Source organism: Salmo trutta, chromosome 29 (genome assembly GCF_901001165.1).
Source record: "Salmo trutta chromosome 29, fSalTru1.1, whole genome shotgun sequence".
Lineage (NCBI taxonomy): Eukaryota > Metazoa > Chordata > Actinopteri > Salmoniformes > Salmonidae > Salmo > Salmo trutta.
The window spans coordinates 25,192,923-25,217,236 of NC_042985.1; the positions used below are offsets into that span (position 1 = coordinate 25,192,923).

The 24,314-nt window shown below is 42.0% G+C and overlaps 2 protein-coding genes across 6 annotated transcripts; one reads left to right on the forward strand and one right to left on the reverse strand.

Annotated features, from left to right (window-relative positions):
* The first annotated feature begins 276 nt into the window (after positions 1–276).
* On the forward strand, positions 277–10,216 carry LOC115167205 (centrobin). 2 transcript variants are annotated; one of them, XM_029721375.1, is made up of 4 exons: positions 277–755; positions 5,329–5,391; positions 8,927–9,391; positions 9,583–10,216. In XM_029721375.1, the coding sequence occupies exons 1-4, from the start codon at positions 512–514 to the stop codon at positions 10,014–10,016; spliced, it is 1,206 nt and encodes a 401-aa protein (XP_029577235.1). In that variant the 5' UTR covers positions 277–511; the 3' UTR covers positions 10,017–10,216. The 2 variants fall into 2 exon arrangements, with proteins under 2 accessions (XP_029577235.1, XP_029577236.1); XM_029721376.1 differs by lacking the exon at positions 5,329–5,391 and having other exon boundaries at positions 278–755.
* A 2,091-nt stretch (positions 10,217–12,307) lies between these two features.
* Positions 12,308–19,823, reverse strand: LOC115167208 (adhesion G protein-coupled receptor G3). Of its 4 annotated transcripts, none has more exons than XM_029721386.1 (12): positions 19,348–19,823; positions 18,885–18,949; positions 18,213–18,556; positions 15,383–15,526; positions 15,181–15,294; positions 15,065–15,104; positions 14,809–14,900; positions 14,397–14,518; positions 13,724–14,004; positions 13,548–13,617; positions 13,188–13,468; positions 12,308–12,876 (listed from the first exon to the last, which is right to left on the reverse strand). In XM_029721386.1, exons 3-12 carry the CDS (start codon positions 18,237–18,239, stop codon positions 12,689–12,691), a joined length of 1,359 nt encoding a protein of 452 aa, XP_029577246.1. In that variant the 5' UTR covers positions 18,240–18,556; positions 18,885–18,949; positions 19,348–19,823; the 3' UTR covers positions 12,308–12,688. The 4 variants fall into 4 exon arrangements, with proteins under 4 accessions (XP_029577246.1, XP_029577243.1, XP_029577244.1 ...); XM_029721383.1 differs by having other exon boundaries at positions 18,794–18,949; XM_029721384.1 differs by lacking the exon at positions 19,348–19,823 and having other exon boundaries at positions 18,794–18,960.
* Between the last annotated feature and the right edge of the window lie 4,491 nt (positions 19,824–24,314).

Sequence of the window (24,314 nt, forward strand, 5' to 3'; positions counted from 1 at the left end):
TGGTTGTTCTGTTCGCCAGACCCCTGTCAGATGTCCCGAAAATGTTCTGACATGTCAGCAATTTCGGTTGTGCATTTTGTTGCATAAGCAGTGCTATGACGCGATTGCTGCCAATTTTCAACATGTGACATCAAAGACAAAGTATGAAGATAAAACTAAAACTGCTTTTCCAATAGAAATCCCTGATCACACGTAGGCGACGTTGGCTAGCTAAGCGCATGTGCACAAATACATAATCGGGTCTAACGGTCGACTCGCGGTGACTTCATTTAGAACGTTTCAGAAATTCCGTGACCCGGAAGTACCTTTTTAGTGTTGCTGATGAGACGTCTATTAGTTACCACAAAGTCAAATGGGCTATATCGTAAAAATTCATGAAAATAAATATGTGGTCTTCATTTAAGGTTAGGTTTAAAACCACATTTTAATAAGACAGATTCTAGAAATAGGCTAGCTTTATGACATTGAGGCTGTGGTAACTAGTGACGACTGACGAGGCGTTTATGGGAAGATGGCGCCTAGAAAGCGAAGTGTCGTTTGGTCTTTTTTCAGAGCCGTAGATGAGAAGAAAGTGACTTGTCTGCTGTGTTTGGAGACCGTCCTTCATTGCGGCCACACCACGAACATGCTAAGGCATTTGCGTAGCAAACACCTGAACGAGTATAGTAGTGCGGCAGCATCAAAAGATAGGCGGTCTGTGGTGGCGGACGACAACAGTCAACCAATGATGATTAACAGTGAAGACTATTGTGATGGTATGATTTGATATTATGTGGAGACGTTATCATACTCGAGTATCAGGTAATGCGAATGTAAAGTGTATCAAACTTTCATTCGTCAACCCACGCTTGATGCACAGACGGTGTTTAGCTATTCCGTCAAATGTTTCCATTGTGTTAGCCCAGATGCTAACTCAACTAGCTAGCACACATTTGTACCCATACTAGGCCGGGCTAGCTATGGTAACGTCCTTTGCAAAGTTTGGTTGACTGCCTAATGTGTGTATTTTTGACCCCAGATGCTTAGATGTTTTTGATCATAGCCTAAAGGCAGGATTTACCCTATTTAATTTAGCAGCGGTGGGTAATTGTTGCCACCGCTACAAAACATGTCATTATTTTATATAAATATTTCTGCCGAGCCGCCCTTTTAAATGGATAGTCGTCAGCTCAATTACTAGGCGTCTATGGTAAGACCTAGTATGATAGCTGAGCCAGTCACACTTCATATAAAATGAATGGAATGCTACTTACCAACTAGCTATATTATACTGCACACACAATGCTGAATGCTTATACCAAAAGCTAGCTAGCTTGTAACGTTAGCAGCTATGCTGTCTGTGTCCCGAATCAGCTGACCCAACGTTACAATGTAATGATCGTGGAGAAACATGCTGATTTACGAACTGACTTGTGATAACATTCTTTCTTTTGGGGCAGGATGTCTACAACTTTAGGGTAATTAAATAAGCCAAGCAGTGTTGCCAGGTCTAGTAAAAATGTCTAACGCAATGACCTCTGAAAACATGCCCACTAGGTCTGAAAACTAGCCCCAAAATGTTGTTTGCAGCCTCAGAGGAGTTGCCACATTTATCCATGAAAGCCTTTTTCCATAACTTTATCGAGCGAATTAAGGAATATCTACGTATTTTTTTACGAAGTGAGTTAAGAACCAAAATTCGGTTTTCCATTAAAATAATAATTCTTCCAAATATAAGAATGTTGCATGATTAATAAACAATAATGCCCTAGGAGGTGTGGTATATTGCCAGTATACCACGGCTAAGTGCTGTTCTTTGGCCATAGCCCTTAGCCGTGGTATATTGGCCATATACCACAAACCCCTGAGGAGCCTGATTGCTATGTAAACAAACAAAAAAATTGGGGTCATTCCCATTGTACACAGTCTGATATACCATGGCTTTCAACCAATCAGCATTTAGGGCTCAAACACTATAGTTATGCATGTGCATAACTATAGATAAATCTGACAGGAGAATTTGAGTGATGAAAGTTCGACAGAGGATCTGAATCTCTGTGCAAGAAACACTTGGATGAACTTCTAAAAACGAATGTTAGTCTATTTTCTGGCAATTGTGCCTTCATTATGTGCCAGATGTTAAGGCTACAAACCGTTATAAGTTGCCTATTTGCGAGATTTACTTTTTTCAATCGGCATAGGCTACTGAAAAATCTGCGTTTATGATTGCAATTCAACTTTTCCATGGTTTGCTGAGCTAGTTGCAGGTAGCCTATAGCCCCTGAAAGGCCAACATCTAATTTCAGGGGAAAGTCCACAATGAAATGTGGAGAATGATACATTCGTGATAGATCTGTGACCATGATCACAACTGATAACTTCCTTTTTAAATTTACATGGCCATTAAGAATTGCATAACACAAGGCTACAACAACAAACGGAGCAATAAGCTATTTATTAAATCATTGTGAACTTTCCCCCATAGCACGCGAGGGAGTTCCATCATTTCCATTTCGAATGTCCACTCGCACAGTGCTCGAGACCCAAGAACATAGCATGCATAAAACCCTTCGCTTGATATGGTTATCCATAAGCAAAGTCGACATTAGAATGCAGTTTATCTAATGCGCTCTTATAGCGCCTAAAGTTGTTTTCCTGTGCTTTGTTACCATTATTTATTGATGCGCATCAGTTCTAGAGCGTTAATGTTTTATGGAACAAGGGTTGGAAATGGGTGTCTCCATTAGAGGTCGACCGATTAATCGGAATGGCCGATTTCAAGTTTTCATAACAATCGGAAATTGGTATTTTTGGATGCCGATTTGGTCCCCAAATAAGACCTTTATTTAACTAGGCAGGTCAGTTAAGAACACATTCTTATTTTCAATGACGGCCTAGGAACGGTGGGTTAACTGCCTTGTTCAGGGGCAGAACGACAGTTTTACCTTGTCAGCTCAGGGATTCAATCTTGCAACCTTTACGGTTAACTAGTCCAACGCTCTAACCACCTGCTTTACATTGCACTCCACGCGAATGCAGTAAGAAGCCAAGGTAAGTTGCTAGCTAGCATTAAACTTATGTTATAAAAAACAATCAATCAATCATAATCACTAGTTAACGACACATGGTTGATGATATTACTAGTTTATCTAGCCTGTCCTGCGTTGCATATAATCACTTTGGTACACGTTGCTCCAACCATAAACATCAATGCCTTTCTTAAAATCAATACACAAGTATATATTTTTAAACCTGCATATTTAGTTAATATTGCCTGCTAACATGAATTTCTTTTAACTAGGGAAAATGTGTCGCTTCTCTTGCAAACAGAGTCGGTATATGCAGCAGTTTGGGCCGCCTGGCTCGTTGCAAACTGTGTGAATACTATTTCTTCCTAACAAAGACAGCCGACTTTGCCAAACGGATGATTTAACAAAAGCGCATTTGTGAAAAAAGCACAATCGTTGCACGACTGTACCTAACCATAAACATTAATGCCTTTCTTAAAATCAATACACAGAAGTATATATTTTTAAACCTGCATATTTAGCTAAAAGAAATCCAGGTTAGCAGGCAATATTATCCAGGTGAAATTGTGTCATTTTGCGTTCATTGCACGCAGAGTCAGGGTATATGCAACAGTTTGGGCCGCCTGGCTCATTGCGAACTAATTTGCCAGAATTTTACGTAATTATGACATAACATTGAAGGTTGTGCAATGTAACAGGAATAACGTTTTGTTTTCGAAATGATAGTTTCCGGATTCGACCATATTAATGACCTAAGGCTCGTATTTCTGTGTGTTATTATGTTTTAATTAAGTCTATGATTTGATAGAGCAGTCTGACTGAGCGATGGTAGGCAGCAGCAGGCTCGTAAGCATTCATTCAAAATAGAACTTTCGTGCATTTTGCCAGCAGCCCTTCGCAATGCATTGCGCTGTTTATGACTTCAAGCCTGTCAACTCCCAAGATTAGGCTGGTGTAACCGATGTGAAATGGCTAGCTAGTTAGCCGGGTGCACGCTAATAGCGTTTCAAACGTCACTCGCTCTGAGACTTGGAGTTGTTGTTTCCCCTTGCTCTGCATGGGTAACGCTGCTTCGAGGGTGGCTGTTGTCGATGTGTTCCTGGTTCGAGCCCAGGTAGGAGTGAGGAGAGGGACGGAAGCTATACTGTTACACTGGCAATACTAAAGTGCCTATAAGAACATCCAATAGTCAAAGGTATATGAAATACAAATCGTATAGCGAGAAATATTCCTATAATAACTACAACCTAAAACATCTTACCTGGGAATATTGAAAACTCATGTTAAAAGGAACCACCAGCTTTCATATGTTCTGATGTTCTGAGCAAGGAACTTAAACGTTAGCTTTTTACATGGCACATATTGCACTTTTACTTTCTTCTCCAACACTTTGTTTTTGCATTATTTAAACCAAATTGAAAATTTTTCGTTAATAATTTGAGGCTAAATTGATTTTATTGATGTATTATATTAAGTTAAAATAAGTGTTCATTCAGTATTGTTGTAATTGTCATTATTACAAATAAATATACAAAAAAAATCGGCCGACTATTCGGTATCGGCTTTTTGGGGGGCCTCCAATAATCGGTATCGGCGTTGAAAAATCATAATCGGTCGACCTCTAGTCTCCATAATGACAATCTAAATAGGCTACTTACAACTGGTAAAAAGTTGTCACGAAGTGCACGATTGCTGCTCAGTCTCCTCGCACTCAGGCTTCGCTCAACACACACACCCCCCCTTCCGGCCCGATTTCTCGCCAACAGGCGGAGACAGTATCGCACTTGAATAAAAGCAGATTGACAGTTTGCGTTTCACTAGCCAATCAACACAGGTCTGTGAGCGCTGGCGCGGTGAACGTTTTGGGGGGTCAAGAGTGTGAAACAGAATGGGGGGTGTTTCATACATATTTTATTAGGCTACATATAACCCACCATTTGTATTTTAGATTAAGCAAAGATAATATATCTGGCCACTAACATAGGCCTATGGCATTACCCCAAGTTCTTGTTTCAAAAACATCTAATCAGTGCTTCAGAACCACATATAAATGTCCAGAAAGCCCTTGTTTAATTTTTTCCAGTTTTGCCTTGCAAAATCAAGAGTAGCCTACCTACATTCATATTATCTATATAAAATATAGTTGAGCAATCTGCTAAGGATGCATCTTTGCCAGAATAATAGGTAACCTGGTGATTTCAATAGTCATTGTCAAATGAGCCTAGTTTGGATGGGTTATAATTGTATACAGGCGTATCAAAATGTTTATGGGATTAAGATGCAACATATTCTGGGGAATTAATTACGTTTTTTTATTGAGGAAGGAAAAGTCTACAGACGATCATGGGTTTCCATCCAATCCTGCAACCTCCACTGCATGCAGGTAGGCCAAATGATCCTGCTTGCTCAGGACTCCAGAGAAGTAACAATGTGACATGATATCATAAGTTGATATTGACTGCTAACATAAATGACTTTCAGCTCAAAATGCAGGCGTATAACGCAGTTTATTTCTGGATCTTGCACATTGAGAATGCATCAGTGTTTATGACTAATGCAGTGCGTGAGCGAGGGTCGCAAGCGTTGAACAACTTCATTTTGGGGGTCACGGATCAAAAGTTTTGAGAACCACTTAGCTAGCGAAGAGTGCTGATTTGCTGTCGGTCTACAAGTAAAGGATCAGGTGCAGCGCAAACTTAAAATTGTAGGGAGGGGAGGGCCATAAATAAATATGCAGCACCAAAAAATTTTGGTGATCAAGAATGTTACCTGCTAACTAACAATGGGCGTCAAGGAACAATTACTACCTACTGGTCTTTAGGTATGTCAAAATTGCTTGAAATTGATGATTACTTATGGAATGTGTTGTAGACAAAACAACAGAAAGGGCTGTCTGGTGCCTCAATAAATATTTGTACACTCTTTAGAAAAAAAGATGCTATCTCATACCTTAAAGGGTTATTCTGCTGTCCCCATAGGAGAACCCTGAAGAACCATTTTTGGTTCCAGGTAGAACCCTCCATGTAAAACTGTTTCAACAGTTAGGTTCTACGTGGAACCCAATTGGGTTCTCTTATGGGGACAGTCGAATAACAGTTTTTTTTTCTTCTCTCTAAGTGTGTAGTTGAACAAGTCATTGCATGTAGGGTATATATTTTTTTTAAATGTGATCGACTTGCTCATAGAATGCACAACTTGGACTTGACTCGACCCATTCTACTTGAGACTCAGACCTAAATAATAATGCAATATCTAATTTACATAAGTATTCACACCCCTGATTCACGACTTTGCAGAAGCACCTTTGGCAGAAATGACAGCTGTGAGTTTTTCTGGGTAAATCTCTAAGAGCTTTCCACACCTCAGTTGTGCTATATTTGCCCATTTTATTATTTTCAAATTTCTTCAAGGTCTGTCAAATTGGTTGTTGATCATTGCTAGACAACCAGGTCTTGCCATACAGTTTCAGGTAGATTTAAGTCAACTGTAGCTCAGCCACTCTGGAACATTCACTGGCTTCTTGGTAAGCAACTCCAGTTTAGATTTGGCCTTGGGTTTTAGGTTATTGTCCTGTTGAAATGTGAATTCATCTCTGTGTCTTGTTGAAAGCAGACTGAACCAGGATTTCCTCTCGCATTTTGCCTATACTTAGCGCCATTCTGTTTTTTTACATATTTATTTATTTATTTATTTATTTTAACTCCCCAGTCCTTAACAATTACAAGCATACCCAAAACATGATGCAGCCACCACTATGCTTGAAAATAATGAGCGGTACTCAGTAATGTATTGCATTTGCCCCAAACATAACACTTTGTATTCAGGACAAAAGTTCAAAGCTATGCCACATTTTTTGCAGTATTACTTTACTGCGTTGTTGCAAACAGGATGCATGTTTTGGAATAGTTTTATTCTGTACAGGCTTCCTTTTCCCCTCAATTAGGTTAGTATTGTGGAGAAACTACAATGTTGTTGATCCATCCTCAGTTTCCTCCTATCACAGCCATTAAACTCTGTAAGTGTTTTAAGGTCACCTTTGGCCTCATGGTGAAATCCCAGAATAGTTACCTTCCTCCCCGGCAAATGAGTTAGGAAGGACGCCTGTATCATTGTAGTGACTGGGTGTATTGGTACACCATCCAAAGTGAAATTAATAACTTCATCATGCTCAAAGGGCTGTTCAATGTCTGCTTTTACGTTGTTTACCCATCTACCAATAGGTGCCCTTCTTTATAAGGCATTGGACAACCTCTCTGGTCTTTTGTGGTTGAATCTGTTTGAAATTCACTGCTCGACTGATGGACCTTACAATAGTCTGTATGTGTGAGGTAGTCGTTCAAAAATAATGTTTAACACTATTTCAACTTTATTATGTGACTTGTTAAGCACATTTTCATTCATCAACTTATTTAGGCTTGCCATAACAGAGGGGTTGAATACTTATTGACTCAATACATTTCAGCTATGAATTTTTTTTAAAAAAAATTACATTTTAAAAACGTAATTCCACTTTGACATTATGGGGTATTGTGTGTAGGCCAGTGACCAAAAAATCTACATTTACTATAATTTACTAACTCAACAACATTTTGAAAAAGTCAATGGGTGTGAACTTTCTGAAGGCACCATATGTAAAATACACTACATGACCAAAAGTATATGGACACTTACTTGTCGAACATATCTTCCGAAATCATGGGCATTAATATGTAGTTGGTCCCCCCCTTTGCTGCTATAACAGCCTCCACTCTTCTGGGAAAGCTTTCCACTAGATGTTGGAACATTGCTGTGGGGACTTGCTTCCATTCAGCCACAAGCATTAGTGAGGTCGGGCACTGACCACTAGGCTTTGCTCGCAGTTGGCGTTTCAATTCAATGGGATTGAGGTCAAGGCTCTGTGCAGGCTAGTCAAGTTCTTCCACACTGATCTCAACAAACAATTTCTGTATGGACCTCGTTTTGTGCACAGGGACATTGTCATGCTGAAACAGGAAAGGGCCTTCCCCAAACTGTTGCCACAAAGTTAGAAGCACAGAATTGTCTAGAATGTCATTGTATGCTGTTGCGTAAAGATTTCCCTTCAATGGAACTAAGCCCGACCCATAAAAATCAGCCCCAGACCATTATTCCTTCTCCACCAAATGGTACAGTTGGCACTTTGCGTTGTGGCAGGTAGCGTTCTCCTGGCATCCGCCAAACCTATATTAGTCCATCGGACTGCCAGATGGTTAAGTATGGTTCATCACTCCAGAGAACGCGTTTCCACTGCTCCAGAGTTCGATGGCGGTGAGCTTTTACACCACTCCAGCCAACGCTTGGCATTGCACATGGTGATCTTAGGCCATGGAAACCCATTTCATAAAGCTCCAGACGAACAGTTCTTGTGCTGACGTTGCTTCCAGGGGCAGTTTAGAACTCGTAGTGAGTGTTGCAACCTAGGACAGACGATTTTTACGAACTACGCGCTTCAGCACTTGGCGGTCCCGTTCTGTGAGCTTGTGTGGCCTACCACTTCGTGGCTGAGCTGATGTTTCACCTAAATGTTTCCACTTCATAACAGCACTTACAGCTCTAGCAGGGCAGAAATTTGACGAGGGGACTTGTTGGAAAGGTGGCATCTTATGACGGTGCCCCGTAGAAAGTCACTGAGCTCTTCAGTAAGGCCATTTTACTGTTAATGTTTGTCTATGGAGATTGCATGGCGGTGTGCTTGATTTTATATACCCATCAGCAAATAGCTGAATCCACTAATTTGAAGGCCATGAATCCACATACTTTTGGCCATGTAGTGTAGTTGTAAGATAAGTTGGCTAGCAACACATTTTAGGTGAATGGTTAAGTCAGACAGTCCTCAGTGGAGTAACTTTCTCTTTTTTTTAATGCATTTTTTAAATATTTTTTTTACACTTGTGTCTCAGTGGAGGTAGCACTAGAGGAGCAGCCCCCAGAGCAGGCAGCCTCGGTGAGTGACGCAGACATCGCAAGCGCCATCAACGGCATCCTGAAGGCAGCAGAGGATCACGCTGTGGTCAGAAACACCGGGGCTGTGATTGTGGGCCAGGTCAGTGCAGGGGCCACACCATCTGGCCGGAAGTGGAGCTCCGTGTGGACGCACTACGAGCGGTTGGAGGAGCAGAACCGCGCGCTTTGTCTGATCTGCAATGAGAAGATCCAGCACCAGAGCAGCACCAGCAACCTGCTGCGCCACCTCTCCAAGAGACATCCAGAGGCCTTTGCTCGCCTGGAGGGCCACATCAAGAAACAGAAGACTAGCGTCGTCCAGAAAATATTGCGTAGAGACAGCGACCCGGGCCCCAAACACACCAACCTGTCAAGGAGAATTGGAGGGGTTGCACTGAAACAAAGCCCAGGGAAATTTCCAGGTAGGTCTGATGACTGTATATATGTGTGCGTATCGGTGTTGCTCAAATTGATCCCAAAATACTGTATTATTCTGTATTCGAAGAACTGATGCTCATACGTGTGTTCAATTATGAAAATACGTAAGTTAGAGAACCTGAGCTCTTGATTTCATGCTGTCTTTCCTGTCTCCGCTCTCTTTCTCTCTCTGTAGATGCATTTGATGTGATGGGAGCGTGTGAGGGGGAGGTGCGTGTGTTGGAGCGGGAGCGTGAGCTGACGGAGGCCTTGATGAGGGCTCAGCAGCAGGAGGCACGGGCGCTGGAGCAGCAGAGGGAGCTCCTGGAGACACTACGTCGGGCCAACACCAGAGAGGCATCTGCAGAGAAGGTGGCCCTGGAGACCCTGAGGAGATGCCAGGAGCAGGAGGCCCGTTCCCTGCAGAGGGAGAGGGAAGACCTGCAGAGAGAGCGAGTGGAGTTGCAGATGGAGAAGGAAAGGATGCAAAGGGAGAGGGAGGAGCTGGAGTGCTTAAGAAGGGACTCTGGGCAAGAGAGGAGTCCGGTGCAGACAGTGGACCGAACCACTGGGTTGTTCCAGGGGGATGTGGTACAGGAGGTGACTATGAGGGAAGAGGTTCTTGGTTAGGGGATGTTTCAGTAAGCCAACAGGACGATACTGTAATGTTCAGAAGTTGACCACCTATCCAATCACCATGCATTCAGACTCTAACTCAAACACCTCTCTCTAAAAGAAGGGAGATGGTGGGTGAATGCACTCACAAGGGGGTTTAGTGATGTAAATACTTTTGTAACTTTTTTTAATGAAAATAAACCTGTACCATGTCATTAAGTTGTGGAGTTTTTAGTTCAGGAGTATAGTAAGTCCTCGTGTGGAAGACCACCTACCATTAAATCATTGTACTTTAGAACAAAGTGACACATTTGAGTTAGGAGTATAACATAGTTTGTTTATTATTACACTGTACCAGTCAAAATGTTGGCTACACCTACTCATTCAAGTGATTTTCTTTATTCTTACTATTTTCAACATTGTAGAATAATAGTGAAGACCTCAACTATGAAATAACACACATGGAATCATGTAGTAACCAAAAAAGTGTCAAACAAATCAAAATATATTTGAGATTCTTTGAAGTAGCCACCCTTTGCCTTTGACAGCTTTGCACACTCTTGGCATTCTCACAACCAGCTTCACCTGGAATGTTTTACCACAGTCTTGAAAGAGTTCCCACATATGCTGTGCACTTGTTGGCTGCTTTTCCTTCACTCTGCGGTCCAACTCATCCCAAACCATCTCAATTGGGTTGAGGTCAGGTGATTGTGGAGGCCAGGTGATCTGATGCAGCACTCCATCACTCTCCTTGGTCAAATAGCCCTAACACAGCCTGGAGGTGTGTTGTTACGTTGTCCTGTTGAAAAACAAATGATAGTCCCACTAAGCGCAAACCAGATAGGATAGCGTATCGCTGCAGAATGCTGTGGTAGCCATGCTGGTTGTGTGCCTTGAATTCTAAATAAATCACTGACAGCGTCAACAGCAAAGCACCATCACACCACCTCCTCCATGCTTCACTGTGTGGACTACACATGCAGAGATCATCTGCTCTGCAGCTCACAAAGACACATTTAGGTGACACACAGCACAAATTGCGATCTGTGCTGTAACGTGACACTTTCTAAGGCTTCCATTGGCTCTCTAAAGCCGCCAGAAAGTGGAACTGGGTGTCTGCTGTCTCTGGGCAAAGTACAACAGCAGAGTTTGTAAGTGGTCAGCCTGGGGACAGTGAGACTAAGATGCGCATTCACGAGACATCTCCATTTTTTTTCTTTCAGCCTTTGAATGAATACAACGATGCCCGGTTGGAATATTATCGCTATTTTACGAGAAAAATAGTATAAAAATTGATTTTAAACAGCGTTTGACATGCTTCTAAGAACAGTAGTGAAAAATGTTGTCACGAAATGCGCTCGCGCGTTACCCTTCGGATAGTGACCTGAACGCACGAACAAAACGGGGGTATTTGGATATAACTATGGATTATTTGGAACCAAAACAACATTTGTTGTTGAAGTCCTGAGAGTGCATTCTGACGAAGAACAGCAAAGGTAACCCAATTTTTGTAATAGTAATTCTGAGTTTAGGTGACCCCGAAGTTGGCGGATGTCAAAATAGCTAGCCGTGATGGCCGAGCTATGTACTCAGAATATTGCAAAATGTGCTTTCGCCGAAAAGCTATTTTAAAATCGGACATAGCGATTGCATAAAGAAGTTCTGTATCTATAATTCTTAAAATAATTATGTATTTTGTCAACGTTTATCAAGAGTAAATTCACCGGAAGTTTTCGGTGGGTATGCTAGTTCTGAACATCACATGCGAATGTAAAAAGCTGGTTTTTGATATAAATATGAACTTGATTGAACAAAACATGCATGTATTGTGTAACATAATGTCCTAGGAGTGTCATCTGATGAAGATCATCAAAGGTTAGTGCTGCATTTAGCTGTGGTTTGGGTTTATGTGACATATATGCTTGCTTGGAAAATGGCTGTGTGATTATTTGTGCCTATGTACTCTCCTAACATAATCTAATGTTTTGCTTTCGCTGTAAAGCCTTTTGGAAATCGGACAACGTGGTTCGATTCAGGAGAAGTGCATCTATAAAATGGTGTAAAATAGTCCTATGTTTGAGAACTTTGAATTATGACATTTTGTGGTTTTAAATTTGGCGCTCTGATTTTTCACTGGCTGTTGAATAGTGTGGTTTCGTCCCACCTCCCCGATTTCGTCCCACCTCCCCTAGTGAGGTTAACTTTTTGGGTTACTAAATTATTCCATGAGTTATTTCATAGTTTTGATGTCTTCACTATTATTCTACAATGTAGAAAATAGTAAAAAATCAAGTAGGTGTGTCAACTTATGACTGGTACTGTATATGTATATTTATTACAGAATTAAAGTGTACAATCATTACAATTCATACTTTCGTTTCATCTCTGAGAACAGTTCCAACCCCCCTTTCCATCCCAGAATAATAATAATAGAAGGCTTTAGGTGAAAGGTGCATACATCATGGCATATAAAAGAGCAAATCTCATTTTAACAGAAAGAAATTAAACGATATGAGTACAACACGTTCTTTCTTAGGGATTATCTGCTATAACATTTATTTATTTAACTATGTGATGTACTGTATGGGACCGAAGCAAAACAATTCCTTCACGGTTCTTCATTTCCATTTGTGGATTTACTTTCAGCTCAGTGAGCTAAAGCATCACAAACTAAAGTGAGCTTTTGGTCAGAACTTAGATGTATTGTCAGCAATTGCTCCCTCTTGAGGCACTGACTGCCTCGTTCTTCCAGAAGCGGGCCAGACCTCGCTTCCAACGGAGAGAATGTGGGTGCTTAAGCTCTGTCCAGTTGTCATGGAACTCTGCTCTGCCCCCCGCAGTCTCTTAACACAGAGCCATAGGAACAGGAAGAACCCTGTGGAAAACAGGAAGCAGTGTTATAAACTAGCAGAGCAGAGGTGTATCCGGAGAGCGAAACATTGCTGAATGTTCAGAAAGAAATATACTGTGTAGAACAGCCATACTTGTCTGTGGAGCTCAGCAGTACATTATTGCTATCTGCAGTGTTAGAAATGTAAAATTGCGATATTCTGGAATAAGCATTATTTAGATTGTATGTACGGGATATCTTTCACCCCTATGTTACTTGCTTGTTTCTCTCACTCTTATGGAAAGATAGAAAATAAAGTATGTCGTTGGCTCCCTCCGATAAGGATGAGAGTTTACCCTGCAGTGAGTTGAGGATGGTGAAGATGTAGAGGATGACGTAGTTGGTGTAGCCCATGGAGAAGAAGCCCACCCCCCAGGTGAGGCCTAGGATGCAGGTCAGCCCCAGAACGCTACAGGTGATGTTGCGGCTCTGTCTCTTCCCCTGCGGCGATGTGACAGAGCGCAGCTTGAGCATCGTTGTGATGACGATGACGAAGATGGTGCTATTGAAGAGCAGGACCACTATCAGGTAAGCCACAACAGAGCCGTACTGCACACCAGAGTCTTTGATCCAGCACCTGTGAATCAGAGGGAGAAAGTCCCTTCTAAGGGCTGGTATGCAATGCACCAATATGATGTGTTTGTTAATAAACTCACATTCTGTTATTCAGCCCATAGAAATCTGTACTGACAGCAGCGACTATGGATACAACCAAAGCAGGAACACCTGAGAGGAGACAGATTCTTTTGATTTTTCAGTTTACTGCTGGTCTGTACATGTTAACTGTTGTTGACTGTTTAACTGGTATCTCTTTTGACAGTGCTGTTCTTACCCCAGCCCAGCAGGCTCAGCTTCAGCAGATAGTGTCTCATGTAGGTGTTGTAGACCAGGACCAGCAGCCTGTACAGATGCAGAGCCTCCAGGCCCATCCAGGTGAAGCAGCAGAGCAGTGAGTAGTGCAGCAGGGCGGCCACAGCAGGACACAGGCCAGGGGCCATATATGCAGGGCCCACAAAGGCCAAGCCCACACTGGCCAACAGCAGCAGGTTGAGTAACAGCAGAGATGCCACCAACTGGAGATGAACCAGCATGGCATGGTCAGTAGATTTCCGTCTGAAAGAGAGAAAGATTGTGTGTGTGGTTGATTAGCGTTCATACAAGGATTTATACATAGCTAGACATGACCGCCTCATTGACCTGATAGCTAGTGAGGTGAAACAGACAGATATTTGGGAGCCTCGGCCATGTACATAGGCTGATAGTATGTGGGCTTCAGATTGCAGACCTGCGTAGGACAAAGGCAAAGCAGCTAGCGAGGTACTGCTCTGTCAGCTGTCATGGGCAGCGTAGCTGTATTGAGAAGAATGTGCTTTCTGTACCCATAAGTGTCCATGTACTGTATCCATGACCTATTAAATGTTTGAATCTTTCTCGACTGTAATGTGATTTGTGGGTTCAATTAAAGTATTTAAAAAGTGTGTGTTTGCTTGACAGGTGTCACTCACGAATGCTGAAAGCAGTGTGTCAGTAAGGTGATGGTACAGAAGAACACAGAGATGGCTCCGCCCACACAGGTGAGCACGCTCAGTGTCCTGGCATGGACCTCACTCAGTTTCACATCAGGGATCTGTGGGAGCAGTAACATCATGCTGCACATAACATTTATAAGGATTTGAGTACCTTAAGACTACTATTATTTTGGCCGTGCGTACTAAACAAGAAGCGAGTATGGATATTGGAACACAATCTCAATGCATTGACTATTCCTCTCAGGGGCAGCATGGCACTATGGTAACTGGAGCTGACTTTTTGAATCTGGAAATATGCAAATGTTTCCCATGAATAGATGTCAGGAAAGGAAATGGCAAACAGTAAGATATAATCTGGAAAGTAATATGAAAAGTAGGATCATCTCACCATGAGGGCAAAAAAGGAGAAGTGGTCACAGCTACAGATGGTCTGATTAGTGAGCCTCAGGGTGTGGCAGCCATCAATGACCCATTCACCTCCTTCAACAATAAGAAACAGACGTTCGTATACAACAGATCAACCGAGCCATTCTTGAATAAGTCATTCTGCTTTATATCATGCTCTATCGAAGCATTAGCCCATATTTATTGATTTGATACACAATTGCTCATTAGTTATGCAGAGATATGCTGTCCGTATTTACGACTCTGGTTGTGGTAGACACACGTTGTATTCTCTTTTTCCAGAAGAAAAGAAAATGACAGTGTAAGCAGCTTGTTTAAATCTTACCACTGGTTAGTTGATTTTGACGGTAGTTACCTGTAGTTCAGATTTGTGTTTGAAGGTCATGTTGAATGGTGTTGACAGGTGAGAGATGGTTATGTTCTCAACTTCAATACCAAAGAGAATCTTACCAAGTTGTCCCTCTACAGTCTACACACAGACACAGATATTATTCCTGACAAAAGTTTGAGATGTTTTAGCCATGTGATGTGCAACTTGGGAGTGCATGGTAACTCACCCAATTTGGTGGTGAGGTTTTAAACACAGAGAAGATGAACTTAACCATGTCAGGGGCATGTCTACGCTTTAGCCCTGAGAGAAGGTCAGGGGGCAGGTTCACCTCGAGTTCAGGGTTCAAAATCTCTGCAATGTTGAATGAGATCTAGGGAGAGATGCATAAACACCCTCATACTGATACTTTCATGGACACTAATGCACTTACTGTACCAGTGACAACTCCATCTCCTACACAGATACATAGGTCTGTATATTACTTACACACACATTTATTGAGAAATTCTTCATGAAGAGTGAGTAGTTGTAAATGTATTATGTGCTTTGTTTGAGATGTACAGATGAATGCTGTGTTGAGATGTTCTTGTTATAGTATATAATTGAAAGGATTTTTGTATTGATATCCGTGGGTCGTTGGATTTTGTTGGTGTTGACAGTCGTTTGGTGCTGATATGTATTGGAAGGTAGAGGTTGCGTATATCTGATATGCTGTATGTACACTCAAAAGGGTTCCAAAGGCAACAAAAATAATAACATTTACAGTGAGGGGAAAAAAGTATTTGATCCCCTGCTTATTTTGTACGTTTGCCCACTGACAAATAAATGATCAGTCTATAATTTTAATGGTAGGTTTATTTGAACAGTGAGAGACAGAATAACAACAACAAAAAATCCAGAAAAACGCATGTCAAAAATGTTAAAATGATTTGCATTTTAATGAGGGAAATAAGTATTTCACCCCCTCTCAATCAGAAAGATTTCTGGCTCCCAGGTGTCTTTTATACAGGTAACGAGCTGAGATTAGGAGCACACTCTTAAAGGGAGTGTTCCTAATCTCAGTTTGTTACCTGTATAAAAGACACCTGTCCACAGAAGCAATCAATCAATCAGATTCCAAACTCTCCACCATGGCCAAGACCAAAGAGCTCTCCAAGGATGTCAGGGACAAGATTGTAGACCTACACAAGGCTGGAATGGACTACAAGACCATCGCCAAGCAGCTTGGTGAGAAGGTGACAACAGTTGGTGCGATTATTCGCAAATGGAAGAAACACAAAAGAACTGTCAATCTCCCTCGGCCTGGGGCTCCATGCAAGATCTCACCTCGTGGAGTTGCAATGATCATGAGAACGGTGAGGAATCAGCCCAGAACTATGCGGGAGGATCTTGTCAATGATCTCAAGGCAGCTGGGACCATAGTCACCAAGAAAACAATTGGTAACACACTACGCCGTGAAGGGCTGAAATCCTACAGCGCCCGCAAGGTCCCCCTGCTCAAGAAAGCACATATACATGCCCGTCTGAAGTTTGCCAATGAACATCTGAATGACTCAGAGGACAACTGGTGAAAGTGTTGTGGTCAGATGAGACCAAAATGGAGCTCTTTGGCATCAACTCAACTCGCCGTGTTTGGAGGAGGAGGAATGCTGCCTATGACCCCAAGAACACCATCCCCACCGTCAAACATGGAGGTGGAAACATTATGCTTTGGGGGTGTTTTTCTGCTAAGGGGACAGGACAACTTCACCGCATCAAAGAGACGATGGACGGGGCCATGTACCTCCTTCCCTCAGCCACGGCATTGAAAATGGGTCGTGGATGGGTATTCCAGCATGACAATGACCCAAAACACACGGCCAAGGCAACAAAGGAGTGGCTCAAGAAGAAGCACATTAAGGTCCTGGAGTGGCCTAGCCAGTCTCCAGACCTTAATCCCATAAAAAAATCTGTGGAGGGAGCTGAAGGTTCGAGTTGCCAAACGTCAGCCTCGAAACTTTAATGACTTGAAGAAGATCTGCAAAGAGGAGTGGGACAAAATCCCTCCTGAGATGTGTGCAAACCTGGTCTGACCTCTGTGATTGCCAACAAGGGTTTTGCCACCAAGTACTAAGTCATGTTTTGCAGAGGGGTCAAATACTTATTTCCCTCATTTAAAATGCAAATCAATTTATAAAAATTTTGACATGCGTTTTTCTGGATTTTTTTGTTGTTATTCTGTCTCTCACTGTTCAAATAAACCTACCATTAAAATGATGAGTCTGATAATTTCTTTGTCAGTGGGCAAACGTACAAAATCAGCAGGGGATCAAATACTTTTTTCCCTCACTGTATGTGTGTGTATATATATATATATATATATATATATATATATATATATATATATACACAAACACACAAACACAGTGGCAAGAAAAAGCAGTTGTGAGGCCGGTTGGACCTACTGCCAAATTCTCTAAAACGTCGTTGAGGCAGTAGAGAAAGGAACATTAAATTCAATGGCAACAGCTCTGGTGGACATTCTTGCAGTCAGTATGCCAATTACACACTCCCTCAACTTGAGACATCTTAGAGTGGTCTTATATTGTCCCCAGCACAAGGTGCATCTGTATAATGAACATGCTCTTTATTCAGCTTCTTCATATGCCACACCTCGGGTGGATGGATTATCTTGGCAAAGGAGAAATGCTCACTAACAGGGATGTAAACAAATGTGCACAACATTTTAGAGAAATAAGCTTGTTGTGCGTATGGAAAATGTCTGGGATCTTATATTTCAGCTCATGAAACATGGGACCAACACTACATGTTGCATTTATATTTTTGTTCAGTGTGTGTATTTACTGTACCAGTGACAAATCCATCTTGGTGCATGGATTTGTTTACAGAAAATGACGGTGTGCCGGGGAGTGTGGGGGCCCTATGAAAAAATAATAAAGCGCCGGGGCCTATGATTTCTTAATCCGGCCCTGCCTATGGGGACAGCCAAAGAACACTTTAGGTTGTAGATCACACATTTCTTTCTAAGAGTGTAGGCCAGACCTGATTATACTCACCTTGGTTGCAGATACATAGACTTTCATCCCAGTGTAGGCTGTCAGATTAATCTCCACAGCAAGACTGACTCCCTGATCAGGAGAGGTAGCTGAAGGAGGGGCTGAAGTAGTGAGAGTTGTGGTAGTGGTAAGGACAGGAGTTGTAAAGGTGTTGGTGGATGGGATTGGAGAAGGTGTAGTAGAGGGGGGTGAGGTAATGGGGGGAGAGGAAGGAGTGGTCAAGGGTACAGGAGTTGTTTCAATAGTTGAAGAAAGAGTAGCAGCAGTAGTTTTAGGGGTAGTTTCTATAGAGGTGGTAGTAGTAGTAGTGGCTGTTGTCTTGGTAGTGGAAGAACACCATTCCTCTAAGAAATAGAAAAAGAGTGAAGATGCTATCTTATGTAGCGGACTGAGCCTTCTAAACAGCATGGTTGCTTCATAAAGTTCCCTTGGTGTGTTGGAATTGATAGGGTCAGAGTTTAACATTTAACAGTATCAACTGCATTTACGTTAGCCAAACTTTAAACATGGCTGTAATCGTCCTTCATTTTATACATTAAATCCACACACCAAATCAGTGTTTGAATGCTAGATCCACCTACCTGTAAATTTGTAGTTATATTTGCAAATACCCTGTTTCATAGGTATAATTGTGCAGTTGCATGAAAGACATGGCCCGTAATGTGAACATACCCTTTCACATATGTCATTATCTGTCATATAGTTGCATATTTTACTGCACTCACAGCAACTTTGTACTAGGAAAAAGGAACAAAGAAAAAAAATCACAAATCACCATGTAAACAAAAGAAACATGTTGTTTTGATACAATCATATCCTTTTCAGACAATTGGAATATGCCACCTTGTATATGCGTCAGCTATTGCTTATTTGTGTCTCTGAAAGCATAAACTACGATTTATTTATTTTTTTAAGTGCTGACTTGAAACCTTTAGAGAAGGTTTCAACACACCACTGAACAGGCATTTTATTTGTCTAAAAAGTAGTCAGGTGTAAACAGGACTACACTGTATAAGCACAGTTCTACAGTATTGTAGTAGGGCAATTAATACAGTATTGATAATGATTGCGCAGCTCAAAGGGACGCAATCATTTATGATTAAATATTTTTTAAATAAGAGCTGGAAGGTCTCACCTGTATGACAGTGTACCATGCATGCAATGTTGTAGACTGTACCCTTGTAATCATTTTTTATAGCTGTAATTCTGATGGTGCAGATTAAGCTTTGAACTCTGACATTCAGCACAGTCCAAGTGAGGAGGAAAACATGTCCGACACGCACCCACATTGTCTCTCAAGCAACTGTCCTGGTGAGGTATTAATCCTCGACCTCAGGTCTTTCCATTGGTGTTTGTATCTGCTATGTTTCGCTTCTGGATGTTTCTGTTCAGTTGTGTCACAGGTTTCTAGGTAGCCTAAATCTAACCCATTGGAGTTTATTTCAACCTGTCATCTATGTTTTCAAATGCAAATTCAAATGCAAATTCATGAAGCAGAGGGTTGGTTTCTGTTTTCTAATAATGCATGCAAATTAGTGTGTGTTTGTCTGTGCCTGTCTGCATGTGTATAAAGTAGAACTTAATCACTCCTAAACACTGGAAAAGCTTGGCTCATGTTGGGAGGCACAAGGTCAGCCACTGTGCAGTGCCCCTGAATGGTGAGCAGGTGCTCAAGGGCACAACAGCAGATTGTTTTTTATACCCGGCATGCCACGGCCTATAGCCAACAGATTTGTCAATAATTGTTGTTTCTCCAGGTAGCCTGCAGCATCTTGTGGACTATAGATTCACTTGCACACTAAGAAAATAGGGTTCCTCAAGGGTTATTTGGGAAGGGTGATGGTTCTATGTTGAACCATAACTCCAAGAACCATTTTAGCTTTACAATGGTTCTTTCAGTTCACAAAAGGGTTCTTTGCTCTTTTAGTGATAATTAGATTGTCGGGGGGCTCCGGCTCATTTGAATATTTTGGGGCGTGGTTTCCTCAGCTCTTTTTGTGCAAACATGACTGAGTGTCATTCCAGTTTATCTAATGTGTTGTGTTATGCCATTATACAGTATATGACCAGTGACCGTGTCTTGTGAAGGACTTACGTATGGCCTTCTGTCAATTGAGAATGGTTGACTTAAGTCAGTGGTTCTCCAGTCTCTCCTCAGCGACACCCCCCCCCCCCCCCCAGCAGTTCCAGAGCTAGCACACCTGATTCAACTTATCAATTAACACAATAATAAAAGTTATGGAATTTTAACAATAAAATATGGCTAACCAGAATTAAAAACAAACCTGTATGGGTCTTCAAAAGTATCTACAAAGAACCTTTTGAGATTGAGGAATGATTTATAGAACCATTCTCCATATAGAACCATAAAGGTTCTTTATAGCCCCAAAAAGGATTGTAGGCATAGTGGAACCCTTTTTTGTGCTATTTTGAACCATGGTTGTTTATAGAACCTTCAAAAAAAGGTTCTACATAGCACCAAAAAGGGATCCGCTATGGTTACAAACCAAATAACCCTTAGAACCATTTGTTTTTAGTATAAATAATGTCGTGGACAGGTCAGAGGTCAGCATAACTTAAATTATTTCAACTACAGGTATAATATCTTAATTTGATCGCTCATGTCACAGAGAATTTTCCTGCACCGCAGGATTCAATTGATCCTCGTGATTTACATAAATTCACTGAAAACCTGCAGTTCTCTTTCTCTCACTAGATAGAGTCCTGGCTTTAACAATCTCTTTTATGTCAGAATCTTTGTCTTCAGCCTTCTTCCCATTAGTTGTTATGCAAGTGAGAGACCTACTCCATCCAGGGGTGTGTTTCTGTACTCAAGGAGAGCTATGTAAGGATCTCTGTTGCTGTCTCGTGCTTTTTTAAACAGGTTCTTCACAGTCTGAACTGCTGGAATTTATTGTATTGGTCTGACCTTTTCGGTTTCAACACGTGCAATGTAGTGAATTTCTGTCATTCTGATTTTGCACTTGTCCTTATTCAGTTTCAAGTTGATGCTTCTCTCTCTGTCCAGTAGCTGTCTCAGTCTCCGGCCATGCTGCTCTGTGTCATCACACCAGACAAGAATGTCATCCATGATGTTTATGACACCTTCCAGACCATCCAAATGCTGTGCGAGGCACCTCTGGGACACCTCTGGAGCGGATGCGATTCCGAACGGCAGTATCTTGAATGAATGAATACGTCCCGAACGGCGTATTGAATGTGAAGAGTCGGGAGCTCTCTTCATCTAGTTGGATTTGCCAGAATCCTTGGTTTGCATCAACTACTGAAAATACCTTGGCGTTAGGCATTTCAGCAACCTCTTCAATGGTACGTAAAGGATAATGTTCTCTCTTGATGGCTTTGTTGAGATCCTGTGGGTAAATGCATACCCATATTTTGTTTGGCTTCACGATTGTCACCAAGCTGTTTACCCATTCAGTTGGCTCAGTTTGCCTGACGATGACATCCATGTTTTCCATGCGGTTCAGTTCCTTTTCAAGTTTTTATTTTAGTGCTACATGCACTTTTCTGGGTGAGTAAACCACTGGTGTTACTTCTGGGTCTATTTGTATGTGATGAACTCCTGCAACACATCTAAATCCTGTGAATAAATCTTCATATAAACTCCAAATGTCAGTCTCTGTCCTTTGTTCAAGCTTGAATATTCTCTTTATTAAGCCCATTTGCAGACAAGCTGATCTTCCAAGTATTGCAGGTGCATCTTATGTCACTTGAAATTCCAGTTCAAACACTGTCTTTCTATTGACATTGGAGTTTCTTGCCTTTTGGCTCTAGTTGGTGGCCACAATACGTCACTACCTTGCAGTTGGATTTTTGCACGGAATCGGCACTCACTTTCAGCGTTTTCAAGTCTCTCACGGACAATACATTACAAAATATGCCTCGGGTACGTCCAATTTGGCTCCCAGTATGTTCGGAAAAGCTACTTTAATACATCCAAGTCATCTACATCATCATCAAAATCAAAGTATTCTGGCTACGTGCAGGAATGTGGCACACTACACTTTTTCGGATTTCTCTGAGATGCCACTAGCTTTTATTTTCTTTATTTTTTTCACATTTATTTAACCAGGTAGGCCAGTTGAGAACAAGTTGACATTTACAACTGCGACCTGGCCAAGATAAAACAAAGCAGTGCGACAAAAACAACAACACAGTTACATATTTTTTAATGTTTTTAATTTCCCCTTTATTTAACCAGGTAGGCTAGTTGAGAACAAGTTCTCATTTGCAACTGCGACCTGGCCAAGATAAAGCGTAGCAATTCGACACAGAACAACACAGTTACACATGGAATAAAAAAAAATAGTCAATAATACAGTAGAACAAAAGAAAACAAAAAGTCTATTTACAGTGAGTGCAAATGAGGTAAGTTAAGGCAATAAATTGGCCATGGTGGCGAAGTAATTACAATATAGCAATTAAACACTGGAATGGTAGATGTGCAGAAGATGAATGTGCAAGTACAGATACTGGGGTGCAAAGGAGCAAGATAAATAAATAAATACAGTATGGGGATGAGGTAGTTGGATGGGCTATTTACAGATGGGCTATGTACAGGTGCAGTGATCTGTGAGCTGCTCTGACAGCTGGTGCTTAAAGCTAGTGAGGGAGATATGAGTCTCCAGCTTCAGAGATTTTTGCAGTTCGTTCCAGTCATTGCCAGCAGAGAACTGGAAGGAAAGGCGGTCGAAGGAGGAATTGGCTTTGGGGGTGACCAGTGAGATATACCTGCTGGAGCACATGCTACGAGTGGGTGCTGCTATGGTGACCAGTGAGCTGAGATAAGGCGGTGCTTTACCTAGCAGAGACTTGTAGATAACCTGTAGCCAGTGGGTTTGGCGACGAGTATGAAGCGAGGGCCAACCAACGAGAGCGTACAGGTCGCAATGGTGGGTAGTGTATGGGGCTTTGGTGACAAAACGGATGGCACTGTGATAGACTGCATCCAGTTTGTTGAGTAGAGTGTTGGAGGCTATTTTATAGATGACATCACCGAAGTCGAGGATCGGTAGGATGGTCAGTTTTACGAGGGTGTGTTTGGCAGCATGAGTGAAGGATGCTTTGTTGCGATATAGGAAGCCGATTCTAGATTTCATTTTGGATTGGAGATGCTAAATGTGAGTCTGGAAGGAGAGTTTACAGTCTAACCAGACACCTAGGTATTTGTAGTTGTCCACGTATTCTAAGTCAGAGCCGTCCAGAGTAGTGATGCTGGACGGGCGGGCAGGTGCGGGCAGTGATCGATTGAATAGCATGCATTTAGTTTTACCTGCGTTTAAGAGCAGTTGGAGGCCACGGAAGGAGAGTTGTATGGCACTGAAGCTCGTCTGGAGGTTGGTTAACACAGTGTCCAATGAGGGGCCAGAAGTATACAGAATGGTGTCGTCTGCGTAGAGGTGGATCAGAGAATCACCAGCAGCAAGAGCAACATCGTTGATGTATACAGAGAAGAGAGTCGGCCCGAGAATTGAACCCTGTAGCACACCCATAGACTGCCAGAGGTCCGGACAACAGGCCTTCCGATTTGACACACAGAACTCTGAGAAGTAGTTGGTAAACCAGGCGAGGCAGTCATTTGAGAAACCAAGGCTGTCAAGTCTGCCAATAAGAATGTGGTGATTGACAGAGTCGAAAGCCTTGGCCAGGTCGATGAATACGGCTGCACAGTAATGTCTCTTATCGATGGCGGTTATGAAGTTGTTTAGGACCTTGAGCGTGGCTGAGGTGCACCCATGACCAGCTCTGAAACCAGATTGAATAGCAGAGAAGGTACGGTGGGATTCGAAATGGTCGGTAATCTGTTTGTTAACTTGGCTTTCGAAGACCTTAGAAAGACAGGGTAGGATAGATATAGGTCTGTAGTAGTTTGGGTCTAGTGTCACCCCCTTTGAAGAGGGGGATGACCGCGGCAGCTTTCCAGTCTTTGGGAATCTCAGACGATACAAAAGAGAGGTTGAACAGGCTAGTAATAGGGGTTGCAACAATTTTGGCAGATAATTTTAGAAAGAGAGGGTCCAGATTGTCTAGCCCGGCTGATTTGTATGGGTCCAGATTTTGCAGTTCTATCAGAACATCAGC